The 25,820-nt window shown below is 41.4% G+C and overlaps 2 protein-coding genes across 10 annotated transcripts in view; one reads left to right on the top strand and one right to left on the bottom strand.

Moving 5' to 3' along the window:
* cfap20dc (CFAP20 domain containing) overlaps window positions 1-3,635 on the bottom strand; it is a 54,359-nt gene extending 50,724 nt beyond the window's left edge. For both annotated transcript variants that reach the window (XM_090205445.1, XM_090205444.1), the window contains exons 1-3: window positions 3,087-3,635; window positions 731-824; window positions 519-591 (exon numbers count right to left, since the gene is read on the bottom strand). In XM_090205445.1, coding sequence (XP_090061571.1) covers window positions 519-591; window positions 731-824; window positions 3,087-3,194 — 275 coding nt within the window. In that variant the 5' untranslated portion in view covers window positions 3,195-3,635. The remainder of the gene's footprint in view (window positions 1-518; window positions 592-730; window positions 825-3,086) is intronic.
* Window positions 2,983-25,820, top strand: part of LOC110494081 (uncharacterized) — a 56,835-nt gene continuing 33,997 nt past the window's right edge. Inside the window, exons 1-5 of one of the 8 annotated variants that reach the window (XR_016487915.1) lie at window positions 2,990-3,217; window positions 15,993-16,153; window positions 18,511-18,602; window positions 19,045-19,108; window positions 19,253-19,338. Coding sequence is in view for 2 of the 8 variants with exons in the window: in XM_090205442.1 (XP_090061568.1) it covers window positions 16,038-16,153 (116 nt within the window). In the remaining 6 variants the exon portion in view is untranslated. Of the gene's footprint in view, window positions 3,297-15,992; window positions 16,154-18,510; window positions 18,603-19,044; window positions 19,109-19,252; window positions 19,339-25,820 lie in introns of all 8 variants that reach the window. The other 7 variants (XR_016487917.1, XR_016487914.1, XR_016487918.1 and 4 more) reach the window with 7 other exon arrangements.

Genomic DNA, 25,820 nt, shown 5'->3' with positions numbered 1-25,820 from the left:
ACAGAGATACATCTTGTCAGTCCCTTCATTAAAATGGTCAGGTCCTTTCAAACACATTGCTTCAGTTCAGACACACCACCACTGTGGGCTTTTATTCTTAACTTAATGAAGTTTCAGTAGACAAAAGATTACAGAATTATCCAATACTAACTCACTGTCATTATAATGAGAGCGAGAGAGCGAGAGACAGACAGACAGACAGACAAACAGACAGACAGACAGACAGACAGAGAGCGAGAGTCTGTGTGCATGCATGCGTATGTCTACATTAAAAGGTAATGGATGTCTTTTGGAACCAATAAAACTGTCACTATGTTTCCCTGAGGAATTAGTGGCTGGATATAGATGATCAACTCATGTTGGGAGGAGGGAGAATAAATGTGACATGGGGCAGTTAGATTATGGCTGACAGACAGCTTCAGTGTTAAAGGTGTGTGATTACAGTGTTTTTTTCTGGTATGAAGCAAGGCCATGAAGTAAGTGAAAATAAGAGGATACTGGTCTGGTAGGCTACTTACACAAGCTCTGTAGAGAAGTCTTTACATTGGGAAACATTCACCTGGAGGACCAAGAATCTCTGTACCAGTCCAACTGGAATGAAAATCAAACAAACATACATTATTCAACCTACAGTAAATTAGTAATAGACTCTGTGCCCTGTTTTTTCAATAGGCCTAGTTGGGTACAATATTCTTAGGTCTCATTCAAACAGTATATGGTTGAGACTTACGAGACATTTTTCCATCCTTTGGCATCTGCATTTTAATAGCTTGGCTGCTCCCCTCCAGACTGTACACAAAGCTCTTGACCTCTTTGTCAAACTCCTAGAGCAGAGCAATGCAAAAATGCTAGATTATGTTGATCAGATTATTCATATCAGCAGCGGCAGATTGGCCATCTGGCAATTCTGGCAAATGCCAGATGGGCTGGACCATTTTTTGCACGTGCCATTGCGCAGGCATATTGTGCATTCGGAAAGTATTCAGACCCCTTGATTTTTTCCACATTTTGTTACGTTACAGCCTTATTCTAAAATGGATGAAATTGTTTTTTTCCCTCATCAATCTACACACAATACCACATAATGATAAAGCAAAAATAGGTTTTATATATTTTAGCAAAGTTATTAAAAATAAAAAGCTGAAATATAACATTTACATAAGAATTCAGACACTTTACTCAGTACTTTGTTGAAGCACATTTGGCAGTGATTACAGCCTCGAGTCTTCTTGGGTATGACGCTACACGCTTGGCACACCTGTATTTGGGGAGTTTCTCACATTCTTCTCTGCAGATCCTCTCAAGCTCTGTCAGGTTGGATGGGGAGCATCGCTGCACAGATATTTTCAAGTCACTCCAGAGAGGTTAAATCGGGATCAAGTCCGGGCATTGGCTGGGCCACACAAGGACATTCAGAGACTTGTCCCGAAGACACTCCTGCAATGTCTTGGCTGTGTGTTTAGGGTCGTTCTCCTGTTGGAAGGTGAATCTTTTCCCCAGTCTGTGGTCCTGAGCGCTCTGGAGCAGGTTTTCATCAAGTATCTCTCTTTAATTTGCTCTGTTCATCTTTCCCTCAATCCTGACTAGTCTCCCAGTCCCTGCCACTGAAAAACATCCCCACAACATGATGCTGCCTCCACCATGCTTCACGGTAGGGATGGTGCCAGGTTCCCTCCAGAAGTGACGCTTGGCAATCAGGCCAAAGAGTTCAATCTTGGTTTCATCAACCCAGAGAATCTTGTTTCTCATGGTCTGAGAGTTTTTAGGTGCCTTTTGGCAATTTCCAAGATGGCTGTTATGTGCCTTTTACTGAGGAGTGGCTTCCATCTGGCTACTCTACCATAAAGGCCTGATTGGTGGAGTGCTGCAGAGATGGTTGTCATTCTGGAAGGTTGTCCCATCTCCACAGAGGAACTTTTTTGTCACCTCCCTGACCAAGGACGATCTCCCCCGATTGGCCAGGCGGCGAGCTCTAGAAAGACTCTTGGTGGACTCAAACTTCTCCCATTTAAGAATGATGGAGGCCACTGTGTTCTTGGGGACAATTTTTTTTACCCTTCCCCAGATCTGTGCCTCGACATAATCCTGTATCGGAGCTCTAGGGACAATTCCTTCGACCTCATGCCTTGGTTTTTGCTCTGACATGCACTGTCAACTGTGGGACCTTATATAGGAAGGTGTGTGCCTTTCCAAATCATGTCCAATCAATGGAATTTACCACAGGTGGACTCTAATCAAGTTTTAGAAACATCTCAAGAATGATCAATGGAAACAGGATGTACCTGAGCTCAATTTTCGAGTCCCATAGCAAAGGGTCTGAATTCTTAATAAGGTATCTGTTTTTTATGTTTTCGCTTTGTCATTATAGGGTATTGTGTGTATTTAATCCTTTTTAGAATAAGGTTGTAATGTAACAAAATGTGGAAAAAGTAAAGGGGTCTGAATACTTTCCGAATGCACTGGGTAATTGCAAATTAATACGCCTATGATATTAGTTAGTGCACATAAAGATGTATGTAATTAACGAACAAAAAATAATAATTCTGGAGTCCTATTTTGACAGTAGAATAACAACTATAGTTTCATTGTCAACCCAAAATTCATGACAATGATTGGAATTAGTTAGCACATAAAACCATCTTGAATTATACATTCCTGCTTGGACCTGTTAGGTGAAACAACTTATTTAATGAATAGGCCTACCTCAGTAGTCTATTTATTATACTTCTTAATATTAGTAAAACACTATGAATGATTTCATAAGATGATTTCTCATGATTTGGGTGTGATCAGGATTTGGGTCTGACCAAATCATGGGCTGGTGCCACCAACCTTAAAAGTGTAAAATGTTAGTCTGGTGCCCTGTAATAGTAATTAACACTTAGTGTTGATTCAGGAGAACACATTTGACAGGCACTAATTTGCAATACAGCCTAAATCGGCTTGGCTTTTATAACGTATAACCTAAGGCGCAGACAGGCAGGGAGACCCGGAAGAAGCATAGCGGGGGGGAGGGTGCTATTTTTTCCGACCTACAATTGAATGGGAAAAATCATGCAATATGTCTGGCTCAATATGCAACTCACTTTATTTATAGCTGATTTTCCGCCACAAAGTTTCCATTTTGCAACAGGATCTTTCCCTTGTGCACTGAAGATCTCTACAGCAGCTCCACCCTTTGAAGGAAATGCCATTTGTTTTCATGAGTGTTTGAAAGGTAACGGTCAGGCTATGTTGTACATTGAAGATTTGTTAAACTAAGATTTACCTGATATTCGTTCTTAAACATCTTTCAGGTAGGATATCTTCTTTCCTTTGTTAACCACTAATGTTAGCTAGCTAGATAACATTCTGGACTGGCATGTGACCACTTCCAATAGCTGGCTACAGTAACGTTAGCTGGCTAACGTCATTTTATTTAACCTCGGCATGCATGTGTCTTGCTATCAGTCCAGTGTTGGCTTTACAATCTAAGATTGTCGGCACGCTGGCCACAGGAGTGTTCCAAAACAGAGCAAATTCTCGAAATAATTCTTCATCCGTGAGTTTCAATGTTTGCTAGCTAACTGGCAAATGCCAAAGTCTGCTAGCTAAAATCCACAGTCAAGTTCCCTAGTCATTTGAGTCGGGGTGTCTCCATGGTGACAAGATGCTACACTGTAGCACGAGGCTGCACTACTGTATCGAGATCAGATCTAGCCAGTCTATCCCAGTCTGCATATGAGATAGTAAAATGTGTAGAATTGCAGGCAATTAACTTTAAAACAGCAAAAGACAGCTTCTAGACGGCCAAAAATGCATTTTACGTACATGTCTTTAGTATTTCACAGATAGAAGGATGAAGGTCCAGTCCAGGAATGTCTTAACAAAATGAAACCAAAATATTTAGGCTGACATCCAGTGTCCAAAAAACAGGGATTTGTGCTATATGCAAATATCAGCATTTATCAGCCAAATTACCCTATGAGGGTGTGGTGCCTGGCCTTAATACTAAACAAAAATATAAATTCAACATGCAATATTTTCAACCATTTTACAGAGTTACAGTTCATATAAGGAAATCAGTCATTTGAAATCAATTCATTAGGCCCTAATCTATGGATTTCACATGACTGGGCAGCGGCGCTGCCATCAGTGGGCCTGGGAGCCAGGCCCAGCCAACCCACTTGGGAGCCAGGCCCAGCCAATCAGAATACATTTTTTCCCCAGAAAGGGGCATTATTACAAACAGAAATACTCCTCAGTTTCATCAGCTGTCCCGGTGGCTGGTCTCAGACGATGAAGAAGCCAGATGTGGAGGTCCTGGGCTGGCGTGATTACACGTGGCCTGCGGTTGTGAGGCCGGTTGGACGTACTGCCAAATTCTCTAAAATGGCATTGGAGGCGGCTTATGGTAGAGAAATTAACATTACATTTCTGCAGTCAGAATGCCAATTGCACACTCCCTCAAAACTTGAGACATCTGCGGCATTGTGTTGTATGACAAAACTGAACATTTTAGAGTGGCCTTTTATTGTCTCCAGCATAAGGTGCACTTATGTAATGATCATGCTGTTTAATCAGCTTATTGGATGGATTATATTGGCAAAGGATAAATCCTAACTAACAGGCATGTAAACACATTTCTGAGATTTTTGTTGTTGAATATGCTTTTTGTGCATATGTAATGTTTCAGAGATATTTAATTTAATCTCATGAAACATGAGACCAACACTTTACATCTTGCGTTTATATTTTTGTTCAGTTTGTGTGTGTGTGTGTGTGTGTGTGTGTGTCTGTGTGTGTGTGTGTGTGTGTGTATATATATCCTAGAATTAAATACTTAATGATTGGAGAACATTTTACGAACAGCACCAAATATTGAGATGAGTGAGATGCAAGACTTCACTCTCACACAATCACACTGTGCATGTGCACAGATTTGCTTCACGCTCTTACAGCGTGGGAGCCACGGGACCAAAACAGCTGAGAAGTTTAGCCTCGCGCTTCAAAGCTCTTAGGTGTTGCAGAAATTGACACACTATGCTGTTTATCATATTACTGAGTCGACCTTTAACATTTATCAATCAAAAGAACTGAAAGAAATGCTACAAATGTAAAGCAAACAAGACACATGTTTAGGCCTGAAAAAAATGGATAAATGACACTTTCAGGCATTAAGCTAGAGCTAGGCAATAAATTGACTCATCTCAAAATTAGAGTAGAACAGTTTTGCATTTTCAAAATGACTAAGAAATATATCATTAATGAGTGAGACATACATGTAAGCTAATACAGTAACACCTGACTTCAAGTTCATGTAGTAACTTTATGATTTCTACAATAGCAACATTGTTGTTATATAGGACTTTAGAAATGGCTTTTTAATTACTTAATAATTGAGTTATCACACAAGTTGAATAAAGTAGTGTAGAGTAGTTTAAAAAACACCCAACTCACTGTTATGCAATTAAAATGCAATTACCAGATTATTATTTAACATTGTGCTAATAAAATGTTGCTTAGTGTTATAACACAGGAACAATAATAGTTTAATCAAAGACAGTACAGTATTAAGATATGCAGAAACTGTTTCTCCAATAGAAATCCCTGATCACACTTGTAAGCGATGTTGGCTAGCTAAGCTCATGCACAGAAACACATCATCGGGTCTAACGGTCGTTTCTCGCCGAACTGCACTTGTGCAGGCCTTTAAATCGAAGGGTTGTTTTTCGATATAGGTTGTTTTTGGTGAAAATGAAACTTGTCACTTTCACCAGGTTGGAGTAATAACCGCTGCGCTCCCGAGTTGCGCAGCGGTCTAATGCACTGCATCTCAGTGCTAGAGGTGTCACTACAGTCCCTGGTTCGTATCCAGGCTGGATCACAACCGGTGGTGATTGGGAGTCCCATAGGGCGGAGCACGATTGGCCCAGCGTCGTCCGGGTTTGGCCAATGTAGGCTGTCATTGTAAGTAAGAATTTGTTCTTAACTGACTTGCCTATTTAATTTAAATACAATTAATACAAATAACGTGTTCAACTATTTCAAGAGATTATCATTTCAACCTCATGAGGGGGAAGAGCTACTGTCGTGCCTTCTTCACAACTGTGCGCGTGTGTGTGTGGACCATTTTATGTTCTTAGTGATTTGGACGCTCTCATCCTGCTCCACTGTAGCCCAGTCGATGTGGATGTGGGCGTGCTCGCCCCCCCTGTTTCCTTTAGCCAACGATCAGCTCCTTGGTCTTACTGACGTTGAGGGAGAGGTTATTGTTCCGTCCCCACACTGCCAGGTCACTGACCTCCCTGTAGGCTCATCATTGTTGGTAATCAGGTTTATCACTGTTGTGTTATTAGCAAACTTGATGATTGAGTTGGAGACATGCGTGGAAACGCAGTCATGGGTGAACAGGGAGTACGGGAGGGGGCTGAGCACGCACCCTTGTGGGGCCCCCATTTTGAGGATCAGCGTTGCTGAGGTTGTTGACTACCTTCACCACCCCCAGAAAGTCCAGGGCCAAGTTGCACAGGGCGGGGTACAGACCCAGGGCCCTGAGCTTAGTGATGAGCGTGGAGGAAACTATGGTGTTGAAAGCTGAGCTGTAGTCAATGAACAGCATTCTTACATAGGTATTCATCTTGTTCAGATGGCGATTGCGTCATTCTTGGAGCTGTTGGGGCAGTATGAAAATTGTAGTGGGTCTAGGGCAGGGATCATCAACTTTCTTGAGCGGATGGTCGGAATACAGTAATAAAAATGTTGTAAACTGCAAATTGACTTCAAGAAGAGTTAAACATAATATATAATACATAATACATAACATAACATAACATTCAAAAGTATGTGGACACCCCTTCAAATGAGTGGATTTGGCGATTTCAGACGCACCCAATTCTGATAGGTGTATAAAATCAAGTGCACAGCTATGCAATCTCCAAAGACAAACATTGGCAGTAGAATGGCCTTACTGAAGAGCTCAGTGACTTTCAATGTCAGAGGATGCCACCTTTCCAACAAGTCAGTTCATCAAATGTCTGCACTGGTAGAGCTGCCCCGATCAAATGTAAACGTTGTTATTCTGAAGTGGAAACGTTTAGGAGTAACAACGGCTCAGCCACGAAGTGGTAGGCCATACAAGCTCACAGAACAGGACCGTCGAACACTGAAACACGTAGTATGTAAAAATCGTCTGTCCTTGGTTGCTAAAATCACTACCGGGTCCCAAACTGCCTCTGGAAACAATGTTGGCACAATAACTGTTCGTCGGGAGCTTCATGAAGTGGGTTTCCATGGCCGAGCAGCCGCACACAAGCCTAAAATCACCATGCGCAATGCCAAGCATTGGCCGGAGTGGTGTAAAGCTCGCCGCCATTGGAATCTGGAGCAGTGGAAACGTGTTCTCTGGAGTGATGAATCACGCTTCACCATCTGGCAGTCCGTCGGACAAATATGGGTTTGGCAGGAGAACGCTACATGCCCTAATGCATAATGCAAACTGTAAAGTTTGGTGAAGGAGGAATGATGGTCTGGTGCTGTCTTTCATGGTTCGGGCTAGTTCCCTTAGTTCCAGTGAAGAGAAATCACAATACTACAGCATACATTCTAAACGATTCTTTCTAGAGTTTGCTTCCAACTTAGTGGCAACAGTTTGGGGTAGACCCTTTCCTGTTTCAGCATGACAATGCCCCCGTGCCCAAAGCGAGGTCCATACAGAAATTGTTTGTCGAGATTGGTGTGGAAGAACTTGACTGGCCTGCACAGATCCATGACCTCAACCCCATCGAACACCTTTGGGATGAATTGGAACGCCGACTGTGAGCCAGGTCTAATTGCCCAACCTCACTAAATGCTCTTGTGGCTGAATGGAAGCAAGTTCCTGCAGCAATGTTCCAACATCTAGTGGAAGGTCTTCCCAGTAGAGCGGCGGCTTTTACAGCTGCAAAGGGGGGACCAACCCCATATTAATGCCCATGATTTTGGATTGAGATGTCCTACGAGCATGTGTCCACATACTACTTTTGGTCATACATAGATTGCTAATATACAGTCCCAGTCGAAAGTTTGGACAATTAACAGGTGTGGCTTGTGGGATTTCTTTCTCTCTTAATGCGTTTGAGCCAATCAGTTGTGTTGTGACAAGGTAGGGGTGGTATACAGAAGATATCCCTATTTGGTAAAAGACCAAGTCCATATTGTGTCAAGAACAGCTCAAATAAGCGAAGAGAAACAATAGTCCATCTGTACTTTAAGACATGAAGGTCAGTCAATCCGGAAAATTTCAATAACTTTTAACGTTTCTTCAAGTGCAGTCGCAAAACCCATCAAGCGCTATGATGAAACTAGCTCTCCTGAGGACCACCATAGGAAAGGAAGACCAAGAGTTACCTCTGCTGCAGAGGATAAGTTCATTAGAGTTCACTGCACCTCAGATTGCAGCCCAAATAAATGCTACACAGAGTTCAAGTATCAGACACATCTCAACATCAACTGTTCAGAGGAGACTGCATGAATCAGGCCTTCATGGTCGAATTGCTGCAAAGAAACCACTCCTCAAGGACACCAATAAGAAGAAGACTTGCTTGGGCCAAGAAACATGAACAATAGACATTAGACTGGTGGAAATCTGTCCTTTGCCCTGATGAGTCCAAATTTTAGATTTTTGTTTTCAACCTCCGTGTCTTTGTGAGACGCAGAGTAGGTGAACGGATGATCGCCACATGTGGGGTTCCCACCGTGAAGCATGGAGGAGGAGGGTGTGTGATGGTGTGGGGGTGCTTTGTTGGTGACACTGTCTGGGATATATTTTGAATTCAAGGCACTTTTAACCAGCAAGGCTACCACAGCATTCTGCAGAGATACGCCATCCCATCAGGTTTGTGCTTCGTGGGACTATCATATGTTTTTCAACAGGACAATGACCCAACACACCTCCAGGCTGTATGAGGGCTATTTGACCAAGGAGAGTGATGGAGTGCTGCCTCAGATGACCTGGCCTCCACAATCACCCGAAGTCAATCCAATTGAGATAGTTTGGGATGATTTGGACCACAGAGTGAAGGAAAAGCAGCCAAGAAGTGGTCAGCATATGTGGGAACTCCTTCAAGACTGCTGGAAAAGCATTCCTCATGAAGCTAGTTGAGAGAATGCCAAGAGTGTGCAAATCTGTCATCAAGGCAAAGGGTGGCTACTTTGAAGAATCTCAAATATAAAATATATTTTGATTTCTTTAACCTGTTGAGTGTAGGGGGTAGTATTTTGAGGTTTGGATGAAAAATGTACCCAAATGAAACTGCCTATTTCTCAGGCCCAGAATCTAGAATATGCATATAATTGTCAGATTAGGATAGAAAACACTAAGGTTTCCAAAACTGTCAAAATATTGTCTGTGAGTATAACAGAACTGATATTACAGGCGAAAACCTGACAAATCCAACCCGGAAGTGCTGCTTTTCCTGAAAGCTCTCTTTTCCATTGCCTGCCTTCGCTCCATTTAAAGGGATATCAACTAGATTCCTTTTCCTATGGCTTCCACATGTTGCGAACAGTCTTTAGACATAGTTTCAGGCTTTTAGTTTGAAAAATGAGTGTGAAAGATCACATCGCGTCATTGGATGGCTGGGTGCCAGCAGCGTTTTGCATACTCAACAGCTTGGAGCAGATGTTTTCTCTCTCTCTCATTTGAAGAAGCTACAGTCCGGTTGAAATATTATCGATTATATATTGTAAAAACAACCTGAGGATTGATTATAAAAACCATTTGACATGTTTCTACGAACTTTACGAATACTATTTGGAATTTTCATCTGCCCGGTCTTGACCGCTCGAGCCTGTGGATTTCTGAACATAATGTGCCAACCAAATGGAGGTATTTTAGATATAAAAATAATCTTTATGGAACAAAAGGAACATTTATTGTGTAACTGAGAGTCTTGTGAGTGCAAACATCAGAAGATCATCAAAGGTAAGCGATTCATTTTAATGCTTTTCTGACTTTCGTGACCAATCTACTTTGCTGCTAGCTCTTTAATATTTTGTCTGTTGAGAGAGATGTCCTTACATAAACGCTTGGTATGCTTTTGCCTTTTTTGAAAGATTTTTTAAAAATCTGACACGCCAGGTGTATTAACAACAATCTACACTGTGTTTTGCTATATTGCACTTGTGATTTCATGAAAATGAAATGTTTTTAGTAATTTATTTGAATTTGGCGCTCTGCAATTCAGCGGATGTTGACAAAAATGATCCCGCTTATGGGATGGGTGCATCAAGAAGTTAACACTTTTTTGGTTACTACATGAGTATGTGTTATTTCATAGAATGAGTAGTTGTGTCCAAACTTTTGACTGAAACTGTACTTTGTTCTCATTAATGGCAAACAGAAATCATTTAATTTGGCTCACGCTACTCTGACTGTAATCCTGAAAGTTAATTTAGGAATATTATTCACTACCGAGTATAAAGACGGAGGGCTTTGCTTGCTTGTTCTTGTTCTCAACTGGCCTACCTTGTTAAATAATGGTGAAAAAAATAAAATTGCTGAAGGAGGATACAGTACCTTGGATTTAACGCATGCCTAATGAACACTTCATGGATGGATAATGTCCAATACTCTGGGAGCTAAGAACATACAGTAACAATACCTCTTTAAAGTCAAATTGCCTCCCATGCATACCGTACAGTACCACTGCATATGCCTAACTCTTACTTTTGAATTCACTGCTAAGCTTAGGAAAGTGTGATACACATAGACAAGAGGTATCAAAACCATTAAAGGTATAACCGTTGTCATGACGTTGGCCTGATGGGGGAGGTTTATGACCCCCATAAATACCTTTCCCCTTTTTCCTCTCTCTACTCTACCGATGTGACTATTGAAAATCCCTTTGTTAACATGCAAACTCTGTCTGGTGACATCAAAAGATGGGAAACGGAACCATATTTCGATAATCCAACCAGTTGAAAATATGTGTTGGTACTTAATGAATATGATCTCAGATCAGTTGTCTGAGACATTATTACTAATGACAGGATGACATAAACTCTGTCTTGGAAAGTCGACACATTCTAGATTCACATGGAATTGTTGTGCAGTTTAAATGTTTAAATATGAAACTGTTTGTGAAAAGATTAAATGTAATTTTAGCTTCTTAATGAGAGAACGGTTTGTCAGAAGAACAACACTCTGCTCACTCAGAGGCCCCGCCCAAGACATGGGTTGTAAACTATGAAACACATTTACGAAAATGTAACTTCCTGTTCCAAGGATGTGTGGACTTGAGGTCCCCACGTTGACAGGACAAAGACCACCTACAGAACTAAGCCAACCCTAGAGAACCTAATGAAATTAGCATTGAATTTCAATGTGAAGGTGACAACCTACATGCCGGAAGGATGGATTATATACCGACTATACCAGCCAGAATATAGCATATGCATATAGCATAGCAACTTGGTATGAACTTTGAACTCCTATTCACTAAAGAAGTGATACCTCCTAGCCGTCGCGCTAGCGCAGCAACTGTAGACGGACAGAGTATTTGTTCTACCACAAGACGACGGTACTACCAAGTATCCATTCTACCACCAGACATTCTTCAAAGGACAACCCGGCCTCCCATCTACTACCGATCGAAGCGCAGCTCAGAGTAAATGTTTATTGCATTTTCCTTTTTCAAATGGGCAGTAATTTAGAATGCATAAGATACTGTATTTACGATAGTATAGCTGCCTACGGCTTGATAGCGACATAGCTTGTCCTTTTGTTCCTCAGTCTTCCCGCTCTTTCATTCAAAACCTCACCCCCTTTCTTTGTGTAACCAGCTGTCATATCTGTTCCGTCCGTTTTCCGTTATGACATAATTTGTAATCAATGTATGATACATTCTGTGTATATGTAATTCTGTGTGATTATTTAGGCATTTAGTAAATAAATAATTAAACCATATTTTGTATTGCTGATTCAACTTGTTAGCCAGGGTTCGTGAAGATAACCAAGAATTTACAACTTTCACACTAAACAAGGTGATGTTTAAATATTGATAGCTATTGATGTAAAAGATTACTAGGTCTTTAAGAGTTTATTCGGAAGATAACAGCTCTATAAACATCCTTTCGTGGTGCCCCACGATACATTCGTAATAATTACATTCACCTGATTAGCTTAATCGGGTAATATGAATTACAGAGAAATTATTTTATAGAATAGCATGTCATATCACTTAATCTGGCATAGCCAAAGACACAACACAGGTGTGAAATGGCAAGCTAGTTAGCGGTGTGTGCTATTATTTCAATCGGCGACATCACTCGCTCTGAGACCTTGAAGTATTTATTTCCCTTGCTCTGCAAGGGCCATGGATTTTGTGGAGCGATAGGTAACGATGCTTCATGGGAGGCAGTTGTTGATGTGTTCAGAGGGTCCCTGGTTCGAGCCCAGGTTGTGGCAAGGAGAAGCAATCCTGTTATAATGGCATGAAATTGACTTCCTTGATTGTTCCTGTTCATTGATTGTGTGACTCACTGGGAGGGATGACATGACAACAAATGTGTTTTTCATGAGAAGATTTGAGATGTATGTTGTTTCTCAGTGCTCGGTGCATTGACCGTGCTGCTCTACTGAGCACCGTTGCAAATTGTAGAGCATATTTCGTACCATAATGTAGGTTTGGAGGCAATGTTTCAGCCAAATAGAAATATAAACTGAAATAAGCAAACAGAATGAACACACCACACCACCACACACACACACACACACACACACACATACACACTGCTATTCAGTTTGGTTTGCTCCAGTGATCATCCACAGAGGAAAGTGAGCCTAATTTGCATATAAAGGTTTAGCTGAGGCATATGGAGTTCCTGTATTTACATGTATTGCAATAATAATGATGATGACAACAGCAAATTAGAGCTAAATTAGATTTTGTGAGCTGTTACGGATCATGGAAATGTCACTTAATAGAATTTGCTCCCTACAAGAGGTCCAACGTGTCAGTTGATGTAAATTCATGTCATGCATGCACACACACGTTGTACGCTAGACGTATCACTCTCTCACACGTATGCACACACACACACACACACTTCTCATCCACTAAAAGAACAAGTGTTCACTACAACGGAAGGCCAGCCCAGAACAATTTGATTCAAAACATTTCGGAATCTCTTTGTTCACATAACACTCATTCTTTTACACTTACAAGAATACCGGCAGAGAACGTAGCCAATCTAACCTCTGCATAGAAAACTGACTCAGACATGACTTCATGTCCATCTAAGTGTTATAGCCACCAACATTCTCATACAGTAATAGGGGTAGGGGCATGAGCCAGAGATAGTTTGGTTCAATCGAGGACATTTTGTAATCATATTGCAGATCAAGCTATCAGCACGCTGACTGATTGGAGGATAAATGTACTTCTTAATGTGATGTTATTGCTTCTTGGTAATCACCTTCTGGATAATGACTTTGTGCATAATCATATGAGCAGCACAGTTGAGCAGTTTGAGAGTGATTACATTTCTCCATCCCTATCCCTCAGCTTTTTATCGAAACAGTGGCGGGGAGGGCACTTTGTTTGTCTTTCAACTGCTGATTGACCCTTTCAAACTATGTCATGTCAAATCAAGCTTTATTTGTGACATGCGCCGAATACAACAAGTGTGGACCTTACTGTGGCAGCATCTGTCTGGTGGTAAATAGACGGCTATGAATAATATAGATGAGAACTCTCTTGGTAGATAGTGTGGTCTACAGATTATCATAAGGTACTTTACCTCAGGCGAGCAATACCTCGAGACTTCTTTAATATTATGAGCATGAGCTGTTAGTGACTAAAAGACCCACACCCCCACCGCTCCAGCTCTATTGTCCGTGTACTCGGTGAAACATAAGATATTACATTTTTTAATGTCCCGTTGGTAGGATAATCATGGGTCATCAATTTTATTTTCCAATGATTTCATGTTAGCCAGTAGAACCGATGGCTTTGGGAGTTTACTCGCTCGCGTACGGATTCTCAGAAGGCACCCCTGCACCCCGTCAAATGACATAGATTTGGGCCTGTTCCCGGGAAAGCAGTATATCCTTTTTGTTGGACTCGTTAAAGGAGAACGCTTCTTGCAGTTCGTGGTGAGAAATCGTTGTTCTGATGTCCCGAAGTTATTTTCGGTCATAAGAGACAGTAGCAGCAACATTATGTACAAAACAAGTTACAAACAACGCAAAGATAGCACAGTCACGTGTGTTCATAATCTATGAATCTTTAATAGGTTTCTTGCAATTACTAGAAAACAACTTCAAAAATAACAACCAACTTGACCAAGTTGTCATTTCAGTTCCATTTCTAGGATTACTAAATTGGCATCATGAAAAGGACAGCCATTAACACCAACTTTGTTCAGCTTAGCAGACATCGTTAGCTACTGCCAATTAGGCAAAAACATCCAGTCAAATGTCTTTGAATCTCACCCAATTACTCTAGTGACAGAGCCCCCCGTTTCTTCTATTATATTTTGAAATATTAAATCTTTAAAAAACAGATGTTAATAATTCATTTTGCAGTGCCTTCAGAAAGTAGTCATCACTTACTTCCCATTTTGTTGTGATACAGCCTGAATTCAAAACGGATTACATATATTTGTTTCTCTCATCGATCTACACACTATAATGACAAAGTGAAAACATGTTTTAATAAAATGTATTAAATTAAATACAGAAATATATAATTTAGATAAGTATTCACACCCCTGAGTCAATACTTTGTAGAAGCACCTTTGGCAGGGATTACAGCTGCCTTATAGCTGTCTTACAGTGTCTTTCTGGGTAAGTCTCTGAAAGCTTTCCACACATGGATTGTGCAACATTTGCACATTCTTCTTCTTTTTTTTCTTTTTTTAAAGCTATGGCAAACTGGTTGTTGATCATTGCTAGACAACCATTTTCAGGTCCTGCCGTAGTTTTTTTAAAGTAAGTCAAAACTGTAACTCGGCCACTCAGGAACATTCATTTTCTTCTTGGTAAGCAACTCCAGTGTAGATTTGGCCTTGTGTTTTAGGTTATTGTCCTGCTGAAAGGTGAATTAATCTCCCAGTGTCTGATGGAAAGCAGACTGAACCAGGTTTTCCTTTAGGATTTTGCCTGTGCTTAGCAACATTGTTTCTTTTTTATTCTGAAAAACTCCCCTGTCCTTAACGATTACAAGCATACCCATAACATTATGCAGCCACCACCATGCTTGGAAATACGGAGAGAGGTACTCAGTAATGTGTTGTATTGGATTTGTCCCAAACATAATACTTTGTATTCAGGACAAAAGTGAATTGCTTTGACACATTCTTTTTTGCAGTATTACTTTAGTGCCTTGTTGCAAACAGGCATGTTTTTGAATATGTTTTATTTTCTATAGGCTTCCTTTTCACTCTGTCAATTAGGTTAGTATTGTATAAACTACACGTTTGTTGATCCTATCACAGCCATTAAACTCTAACTGTTTTAAAGTCACCATTGGCCTCATGGTGAAATCCCTGAGTGTTTTCTTTCCTCTCCGACAACTGAGTTAGGAAGGACACCTCTATCTTTGTAGTGACTGGGTGTATTGATACACCATCCAAAGTGTAATTAATAACTTCACCATCCTCAAAAGGGATATTCAATGTCTGCTTTTTTATGTTTACCCATTTACCAATAGGTGCCCTTCTTTGCGAGGCGTTGGAAAACCTCCCTGGTCTTTGTGTTTGAATTTCTGTTTAAAATTCCTCCTCACCTCATTTCACTTTATACAGTATGTGTTTACCTTGTATGTTTTGGAAATCAGTCAGAATTCTTCTAACTGTGGATATCTGATCTGTGATTCCTCAGCAAACTGTGGAGTTCTGAGATTTGTTGACTCGTGTTTTTTTATGTTCTTTTTGTTATGTCATGTATGACGTGTGTGGCTTTCTGAATCGTTCCATCAGTTGTTGATGTATGCTTCCATCTACCTTGATCTCCCCTATACATGTGCCAGGGCTGGAGCAGTGTGCAGGTTGTGTGTGCCAGAGACCAGCGGCAGATGGGCCACATCTACAACAATCCTCACTACATCAAGCAAACAGGACGCAAAACTGAATCAAAGAAAACTTGCTACATAGCTCACAACATGGACAAAATAACGTTCATTGTCTCAGGGTGAGTACACATGCAGCTGTTACTGGGTGGTAGTGGGGGGTTTGGGAGTCCCAGGACACAGTGTTGGCTGGGGAGGAAGGGAGGTCAGGAAGGTCCATTGGGTGGAATGAGTTCTGGGGAAACAATCTGCTGTGACTGACCGGAAGATGATCAGGTCATACAAATGGGTTTAGAAACAAGATGTGTTTCGCTTGGATCGGACGGCAGCTTGGCGTGAGTGGATGAGTCACTGGGTAGGCCGATGTTATGTGTAGATTGGCCAAGTGTTGAGATTGGATTGTGGGCTTGGCTCGACCTCTTTCCCTTTAGAAATTGAGGGCCCTGGCCTGGCTTGGGACAACCGCTTAGCAGAGAAATCCAAGAAAAGGTGTGGTTCCATCTTGCTTTGTTCTAAAATACAACACAGAAATGAGGGGAGGGGATCAGTGAAATGAGGGGAGGGGAACGGTGAAATGAGGGGAGGGGAACGGTGAAATGAGGGGAGGGGAACGGTGAAATGAGGGGAGGGGAACGGTGAAATGAGGGGAGGGGAACGGTGAAATGAGGGGAGGGGAACGGTGAAATGAGGGGAGGGGAACGGTGAAATGAGGGGAGGGGAACGGTGAAATGAGGGGAGGGGATCAGTGAAATAACGGGGGTGGATCGGTGAAATGAGGTGAGGCGATCGGTGAAATGAGGTGAGGCGATCGGTGAATTGAGGGAAGAGAATCTGTGAAATGAGGCGAGGGGATCGGTGAAATGAGGCGAGGGGATCGGTGAAATGAGGGGAGGGGATCAGTGAAATAACGGGGGTGGATCGGTGAAATGAGGTGAGGCGATCGGTGAAATGAGGTGAGGCGATCGGTGAATTGAGGGAAGAGAATCTGTGAAATGAGGCGAGGGGATCGGTGAAATGAGGCGAGGGGATCGGTGAAATAACGGGGGTGGATCGGTTAAATGAGGGAAGAGAATCTGTGAAATGAGGTGAAGGGATCGGTGAAATTACAGGGGTGGATAGGTGAAATGAGGGGAGGGGATCAGTGAAATGAGGGCAGGGGATCAGTGAAATGAGGGGAGGGGATCGGTGACATGAGGGACAGTCCATATTTCACACACTAGTTCATGCTTTGTCTGCCTTATTACGCTTAGGCTACTGTTTGCAGGTCATAGCCAAGGAGGCAGTTCTTCCCCAAAAATGTTTTGCAGATATGAAGAGGGAAACACATTTTCATCAGGTGGTTTGTTGTCCAGGCCAATTCAGAAATCTCTGACTGTCACAACCCCTAATTACTTTGCATCAATCTCCTTCCCCTCCTTTGTACGCAATGCCCCCCTCCCTCTTTCTCTCTATCCCCTCTGCTTGTCTTACTGTTTGTAACAACAGGCATATAATTATTACAGCAGGAACATTTGAAAAGAACGTACATGTACAATCACTGATCCCCTCCCCTCATTTCTGTGTTGTATGTTGTATTGATTGTAGGAAGTAAAGTTTAGGTTAAAAGCTTCATTCTGACGCCGTCCATCTACAGAGATTTGTGTCTTTTTAAAGGTGTCACTGTCGGTGTTATGGCCATTAATCTGGTTCTGAAACACACACACAGACATTTGTATAGTGTTCTTTCTTCCTGTTCGGCTCAGATTGAGCTGCTAATAAACTGCAAATTATTCACTGTCAGAGGAGCGTATTGCAGATCGGGAAGTTGACTTAATTTAAAGGTTGTGGTCTCCTGAGAGAAACATTGCCTCATGACAGCGGAGTTCATTTTCATCTAGCCTTACCTCCTGCTAATGGTATGACACTGTGACATACAGGCACACACATACACAGACACAAAACACACACACTAATGGCAGAGAAACTGTGACAGCCTCTGACTCATAATAGTTTTTTCCCTGTCACTTCATTGTCACAAAGCGCCTCTCGGCCTCTCTGTACAGTAAGTAGCTCCATTTCCCTCCAGCATCCCACTGCAGGCTGTAAATCTGCCACTCCACAAATGACAGGAAATACATTGTAGAAAACTATTTTGTTTCTAAACAGTTTTTTTTTTTTGCAACTCTTTTTGTTCTTTCTCTGTGTGATAGTTTTTTTTTTTTTTTTTCATTGTATTATTTTTCTGTATTTAAAACAACCTTCTCAAGGGTTCAATTTACATCATAATGAGTTCTGAAATAGGTTATGTTGTTTTATTAAGCGGAGGACTCCGAATCTGCAAGTTGACATTTTATTTTAAACAATAACGTTCCATTTGCCAAATTTAAATAGAGAATCCGCTGAACCCCAAGTAATTGAAAGGGGGCTCAGTACACCCACCAGTGAAATGGTGTCGCAACAGAGTCCTATTCATTTCCCCTTTTCTCCTCTGTCATCACAGGTCCACTCGGGAGTGATGAAGGAAGGATAGATTAAAGAGGTGTTCGTCGGCTCCAGAGAAAGGCCGGAATGATTCTTATTATTTGATGCTAGGTATGCAATAGGGTTCATGCTTAAAGTGAGCAGCTTCACATGTTCCTGTGTTCAGATAAGAAGTTGTGTCTATGTACTTAACACTGTTCACTGTTCACTGTTCACTGCTTGAAACAAATACCCTTTGAGGAGATCTTTTTTTTTTCATTCACATTTGACGGGGCATCCACCCTGTGTTCACTAGTATATCTAGCAGAGACTTGTGAGTCAAGGGGTTCAATAGCTAGATCTCTGCTTTGGTTTTCAAGCTCAGTAAAAAAAAAAAAAACATCCACAGCAGCTCTAATTGTAATCCACTTGTGGAAGAAGGAGTGTGTGTCACGGAATATCCAGGGTTGGACACACACACACCTGTGGAAGGAGGTGTGTCACAACATATCTGGTTAATTACACAGAGTGGGCTCAGTGGCTGCTGGCTGCTTCTGATTCATGTACTCTACAGGGGCAGGGGAGCTAAGTGTTTGTGACGGGACACCTGAGGAGTGTAATTGGAAAATAATCAAATGGTAATTTTACTGCAATATTACCGACAGTAACTAGTCTATACTAGTGTAACAGAGTTTTTATTGGTGATTCCCCTTGCCACTCTATTGTAAGCCAATGTTTTTTTTGTTTTTTGTTGTTGTCTTGCCTCCACCCACTCAATATAGAATCTTACTGGCTGGTTTGTGTGGCTTGCTTACGAGGGGCGGTGTTTGAGTTAGAATCATCTCAGTCAACGAGCGTCAAACCAGCGGTAAGTTAAATGGTTTGCAAAGCACTGTACATCAAAAGTGATTTTTATACTCCTAAGTGCAGATCGGAATACACAAGTTATATCAATTTGGTTATTAACATTGCCGGAATATTAAACAGGAGATGTGGCGTTTCTTTTGTGGTGCATTTTGTTGAATATAATTTCAGCTAAGGCTGGTTATTCAATGTGTCTTGGGGGGTCATGTCTTTTCTACAGTGTGTACAGAGAGTACGATGATTATCTGTGGCGGCTGCATTGCATGATGTGCTAGCTGTGCTGTTTCCTATTAGGAGCATTGTTGAAATTGTTATTATTATATTGCGCATTGCATTTATTCCTGTTGTAAACTTGTATTATTTTTGGTAACTATGGTTACCCCAGTCAACAACTCCAAACCAGCGCGCATGCAGAGAGTAGGATGAGGATCTGCGGTGGCGCCATTGGATTAAGTGCTATCCGTGCGGTCTTCTATCAGATGGTAAACTGTGCTACATGCCGGAGTCCTTGTCGGTGATTGTTCACAACACAAGAAGAGCACTGTTCCACTGTTATCGTAAAGAAATAGCTGTGTCCTGAGTTTGTGCCTCCTCTTCGGCCTGAAGGAAGTCTTGGCTCAACAAGAAAAAAGTCAGCCTCACATGGCCTAGTGCTTGACCTGGTTTGACCTCAAAGAGCTTATAACATTGTACCCAAGACCAAATATCTATGGAAGCATGCTAACAGTAAACAGCCAATAATGGAACATCCGTGTTCAACCATGTTTGGCCCACAGATCGGGTTAAGTGTTGAATAACTTGACAGATTTTTAATACAGTTTTTTGGCTGCCCAAATATACATGTAGCTGGTAACGCTGTCCCTTTTAGAGTTAATGTAAAAAAAATTAGTAGGGCTGTAGTTAATGTTTATCCATAACATACCAGTGACCCAGAAGTGTCTGAGGATATCAAAGATGAGAGGACCTTTTTAAGGGTGCAGATCAAACGCTGAGCCTCTTAGCCATCCCCATCCTCTTTCCAATGAACTTTTAAACCGACCAACCAGTGACTGAGAAGATCTGACACACTTGCAGTGCTTCCCACTCCGTCATATGATAATTGTGTGTGCGTGCGTAGCGATTAAGATTGTCACACAGCGTCCAAGTCTCTCAAAAAACAAAAATATAATTAAAGTGAAAGCAAATCTTGGTCTATTATCCTTACCTAAGACCTGGCGCAGAGCAAAGGGTCTGTCTGGGTCAAACAAGCAGCCTCTTCTTGAAGTGTCAGATAAATTAGGGCGTGTAAGGGAGTATGCGAGGGGGCATTGTAATGAAATGAGCCTTTGCGATTAGCCTCTGTTTCTTTTTGAGGTCAGAGGTATAGGCTTGTGGAATACCAAAAGAAAGTCACATCATACTAACATCCCTGGTACACCAATCCACTATGGAACGGAACTGTAAAAGTTCCCTTTTCACTCGTAAATCGTGACATGGGGTGTTGTCTCTATGTTTGTTGGCTGACCACTTGGCTTGACCTGTTGACAGCATGGCAGTAACCCTATGGCAAGTCTGAGGTGTACTGTGTCGGTGTCATGTCGTGTCACATGGCCTGTATATAGCATGGGAGAACGCCTGCCCCCTCTCATTGAAGCCACGTAAGTTCAAGGCCGACCACGGTATTGATGTCAATGTTAGCAGAAAATAGGATCCCCCATAATAGTGAATAGAGAAATGCAGATCTTTGTGGTCAATTTTTGTGTAAATAAAATATTTTTGTCGAAGACATTCATGGTACAAATAATTGCTTCTAATACACCAGATACAGTGCATTTGGAAAGTATTCAGACCCCTAGACTTTTTCCACATTTTGTTACGTTAGAGCCGTATTCTAAAATTTATTAAATTGTTTTTTCCCTCATCAGTCTACACACAATACCCTAAAATGACAAAGCAAAAACAGATGTTTAGACATTTTGGCAAATATATAAAAATAATTACATTTTTACAAAAAATCACATTCACATAAGTATTCAGACCCTTTACTCAGTACTTTGTTGACGCACCTTTGGCAGCGATTACAACCTTGAGTCTTCTTGGGTATGACGCTAGAAGCTTTGCACACCTGTATTTGGGTAGTTTCTCACATTCTTTTCTGCAGATCCTCTCAAGCACTGTCAAGTTGGATGGGGAGTGTTGATGCACAGCTATTTTCAGGTCTCCAGAGATGTTAAATCTGGTTCAAGTCCGGGCTCTGGCTGGTTCCTTCAAGGACATTCAGAGACTTGTCCCGAAGCCACTTCTGCGTTGTCTTGGCTGTGTGCTTGGGGTCAATGTCCGGTTGGAAGGTGAACCTTGTCGTCTGAGGTCCTGAGCGTCTGGAGCAGATTTTTTTATCAAAGATCTCTCTGTACTTTGTTTCCATTAATCTTTGCTTCGATCCTGGTTAGTCTCCCAGTCTCTGCCACTGAAAAACATCCCTACAGCATGATGCTGCCATCACTATGCTTCACCGGTAGGATGGTGACAGGTTTCCGCCAGATGTCACACTTGGCATTCAGGCCAACAAGTTCAATCTTGGTTTCATCAGACCAGAGAATCTTGTTTCTCATGGTCTGAGAGTCTTTTGGTGCTTTTTGGCAAACTCCAAGCTGGCTGTCATGTGCCTTTTACTGAGGAATGGCTTCCGTCTGGCCACTCTACCATAAAGGCCTGATTTGGTGGAGTGCTGTAGAGATGGTAGTCCTTCTGGAAGGTTCTCCCATTTCCACAAATGAACTCTGGAGCTCTGTCAGAGTGACCATCGGGTTCTTACTCACCTCCCTGGTGGCCAGCTCTATGAAGAGTCTTGGTGGACCTTAACTTCTTCCATTTAAGAATGACAGAGGCCACTGTGTTCTTGGGGACCTTCAATGCTTGACACATTTTTTGGTACCCTTCCCCAGATCTGTGCCTTGATGCAATCCTGTCTTGGAGCTCTACAGACAATTCCTTCGACCTCATGGCTTGGTTTTTGGTCCGACATGCACTGTCAACTGTGGGACCTAAATAGACAGCTTTTTCCAAATCATGCCCAATCAATTGATTATACCACCGGTGGACTCCCAAGTTGTAGAAACGTCAAGGATGATGAATCGAAACAGGATGCACCTGAGCTCAATTTTGAGCCTCATAGCGAATGGTCTGAATACTTATGTAAATGAAGTATTTCTGGGGGGGGGTTTTGCAAAAAAACAGTTTTTGTCTTGTTATTATTGGGTATTGTGTGTAGATTGCTGAATTATTTTTATTTAATTCATTTTAGAATAAGGCTGTAACGCAACAAAATGTCATGAGGTCTGAACACTTTCCAAATGTACTGTATATGTGTGATTATTTTAAATTTGCACACAGAAAAAGTTAAGGATAATTTAGTTGCTAATGGCAGCCTGTAGTACCCTAGTCGGCCTTCAACTTGTTTAATCAATGAGAGGGGGCGACACTGAACTAGCCTTCCTGGTTTAGCTCAAACTGCGCATGTTAGGTAAAGGAATGTCTCCATTACTCTCCATCTTAAACGACTTCATTTGGCTTCAATGCGCTATTGAGTCTTCACATAAGAATTAATAGTGTCATTTGATCAATGGCTTTGTCCATTCATTTAAACAGTCATTGGTCTAGAGAAAGGCTCAAGGTAAACTAATAAGCAGTGAACTATAGGTCAGCCAATAGAGCGATTGAGCTTTCCTTTTTATTCAGTCCAACAGACAAGACAAACTACATCAACCTTGTTGAAAACAACCTTTTTTTGTGACTACAGTATATTAGTTAATAATTACATTCACTCTTAATTACTTTTTAATTCAGTTTTACTTTGATTCAGTCAAACTTGCTATCCATGTTAGTCTCATTCATTGCAACAGTTGGAAGTATAACAATTAACATGTTGTTATGGTGTTGGTTTGTTTCATATGTAATAACACTTTTCCACATTAATTACCCATAATGCAGCTTGACATCTAATTATCTCATTGCCTAGGAGGAAAATCTTTTTTTTTCTTGTCTGACCTTAGTTATTTATACTTAATGTTGCCCCAGGCAACCTCTGGTGTCAGATTCATGCACACACATCTGAACCAGTTTTCATACTGAGCAGTTGCCAAGTTTCCTATATCAGCTAGGAAAAGCTTGCATCAATTTGCATTAGATTTAGTTTATTTTGCCTGTAGTTAAAGCAGGTAGACTCTTAATTGCCTGATGTAGGCTACTACGTTGTACTACAAAGCAATGCTCTTTATGCCTGATTATGGCAACACACACTTCATGCTTTACACACGAAGACAAGCATATAACATACTAACAGACACTGTACGTACTCACATACAGGCACATTTTCAGTATTGTCAGTAGGTGACTGGTGAAAGACATGGGCCAATCAGACACCTCTACACCCATCGACATCACAGCATTCCTACAGATCTAAAGATGTGTTTATGTAGCCTGGTCCCAGATGTTCCTGGTGTTGGTGGTCTTGCATCTCCTGGTTTGTAGTGTACTGTATGTAGCCTGGTTGCTTGGCAGCTGCTGAGCTGAGTGGAGAATGACAGTGAAGTACGGAACCGCTCTTCGTTGTGTACTGTCTGCTGACTGGGCCGATATCTAATGCATCAGATGTGGGGGATAGAAGAATTGGATTTACTAGGCCTATACTGTAGTGGTCTCCATTCAGATCAGATGCCAGAGTGAAATCATACAGTAGAGAGCAGAGGCACATATATTACAGTGAGCAGACGAAGGGATGGAATAATATATCAAATACATTTATTTAACCTTTAATTAGCCAAGTCTGTATCGTTGAGATGACAATGGCTCTTTCAAGAGAGACCTGGATACAATGTTGCTAATAAGATGGATGGTAGAATACATTTCTTAGATGTATCAATATTCCTTAATCAGAAGGGATATGAAAGAAGACGTTCTGTTGAAGGACTGGTGTGTGTGTGTGTCAGAGAGGGACCATAGGGAGCTCGTGTTTGAAGGACATGAGGAGGAAGCTGCTGTATCAGATATCAGTGTCCTCACTAAGGGGAATCAGTATAGTGTTGTCAAAAACTCGATCCAAAGATATGGCAGAGACTAATTTAATTATTTAAAGTCTAAGGGGATCATAGCTATTTGATTTTAGAACCCCTTTAGGTAAAAAAAATATATATATATATTTCAAAATGATTTGATAAAATATTGAATTAGGCCTTTACTACTAGCCCAGAGAAACGCACATTCATAAATGGCACAAAAAAAAGTAACAAATAAAAATAAATAATAAGAATCAAGGTTTTGAAGTGTTTGTCCTATTTAGGAGATAAAATAAGTTTCAGGAACAGTTATTTTATACAGCAACAGTTCCAGAACACAATGTGTTACGGTGCAGACATAACAGGAGTCTATGAAATGCCTAACATCAGAACAGAGCATAAACCTTAAGACGTTTCAACAGCTCACCCCAATTCTGCCACCACAATTCCCCCTTTGATGCCATGAAAACCATAATCATCACCATACATGATATATCTGAGCTGTCAGACAGAACTTAAAACCTTCTGGAAAAAAATGACATTTTCATTTTACACTAAAAGGGGTGATCTGAATGGAACTCCTGAACGGTAACTTAATAATAATAATCTGGGGAAAAGGGAGGTTCATAGGGATCGGGGTCATTTCGATGACAGTAGGTACTATCATCTCTGATAGGGAAATCTGGGTGAAAGGATGAAACAGTGACCAGATCCGTCAGGTAATTTTAAGCTGACTTCTGTGGTCATGACCATCTGGTGGGGAGGGGATACTGCTGTTTCACACAATCTCCTCACCAAGGTCATCAGGCATGAGAACAGAGAACAATATCAGAAGGAATCCAACCAGTACCAGGAGACATTGCAACACAAGAGTTTCAATGTTCTCAAAGGCTAGCGTTCACATATGCAAACAGATCCCAACCCCACTCGTTATCTCGCTTTGCCACAGTATCAACCACATGTCTAATAGTGGCAAATGACTCAGCAAAACCCATAGGGGAGTCTGGAATATAAGTAGAGCATTCTTGACCAGCTACCGCACAGGTGCCTCCCTTAGATGCTAGGAGAATATCCAAAGCCAATCTATTCTGTAAGACCATACTACGCATAGCCACAAGTTCAGCAGTAAATTATTCAATAGCAGTAGCATTGCCCATTCTTTGCTAGTTCTCTAATGGAATCAAGTGCAACTGTCAAGACGTAATTAGGGATTAATGCAGAGGGGGAAAAAATGTTTTGCAGGACAAGATGCAATGGTCCTCCTATACAAGTTGGAGAAAGGGTGATTTGTAGGTATTGGGATAGTACGCAGGAACAACATAGGCAGCATAGCATGATCCTGACCAATTTTTAGGCAGATAATAGTAGGCGTTCCCCCCACATATACATAGTTCCACTTACTGAGGACATACACTACCATTCAAAAGTTCAAAAGTTTGGAGGAAATTGGCTC

This window comes from Oncorhynchus mykiss, chromosome 17 (genome assembly GCF_057628025.1).
Source record: "Oncorhynchus mykiss isolate SJ-2025 chromosome 17, ASM5762802v1, whole genome shotgun sequence".
Classification (NCBI taxonomy): domain Eukaryota; kingdom Metazoa; phylum Chordata; class Actinopteri; order Salmoniformes; family Salmonidae; genus Oncorhynchus; species Oncorhynchus mykiss.
This window is presented reverse-complemented; position numbering and strand designations above follow the sequence as displayed.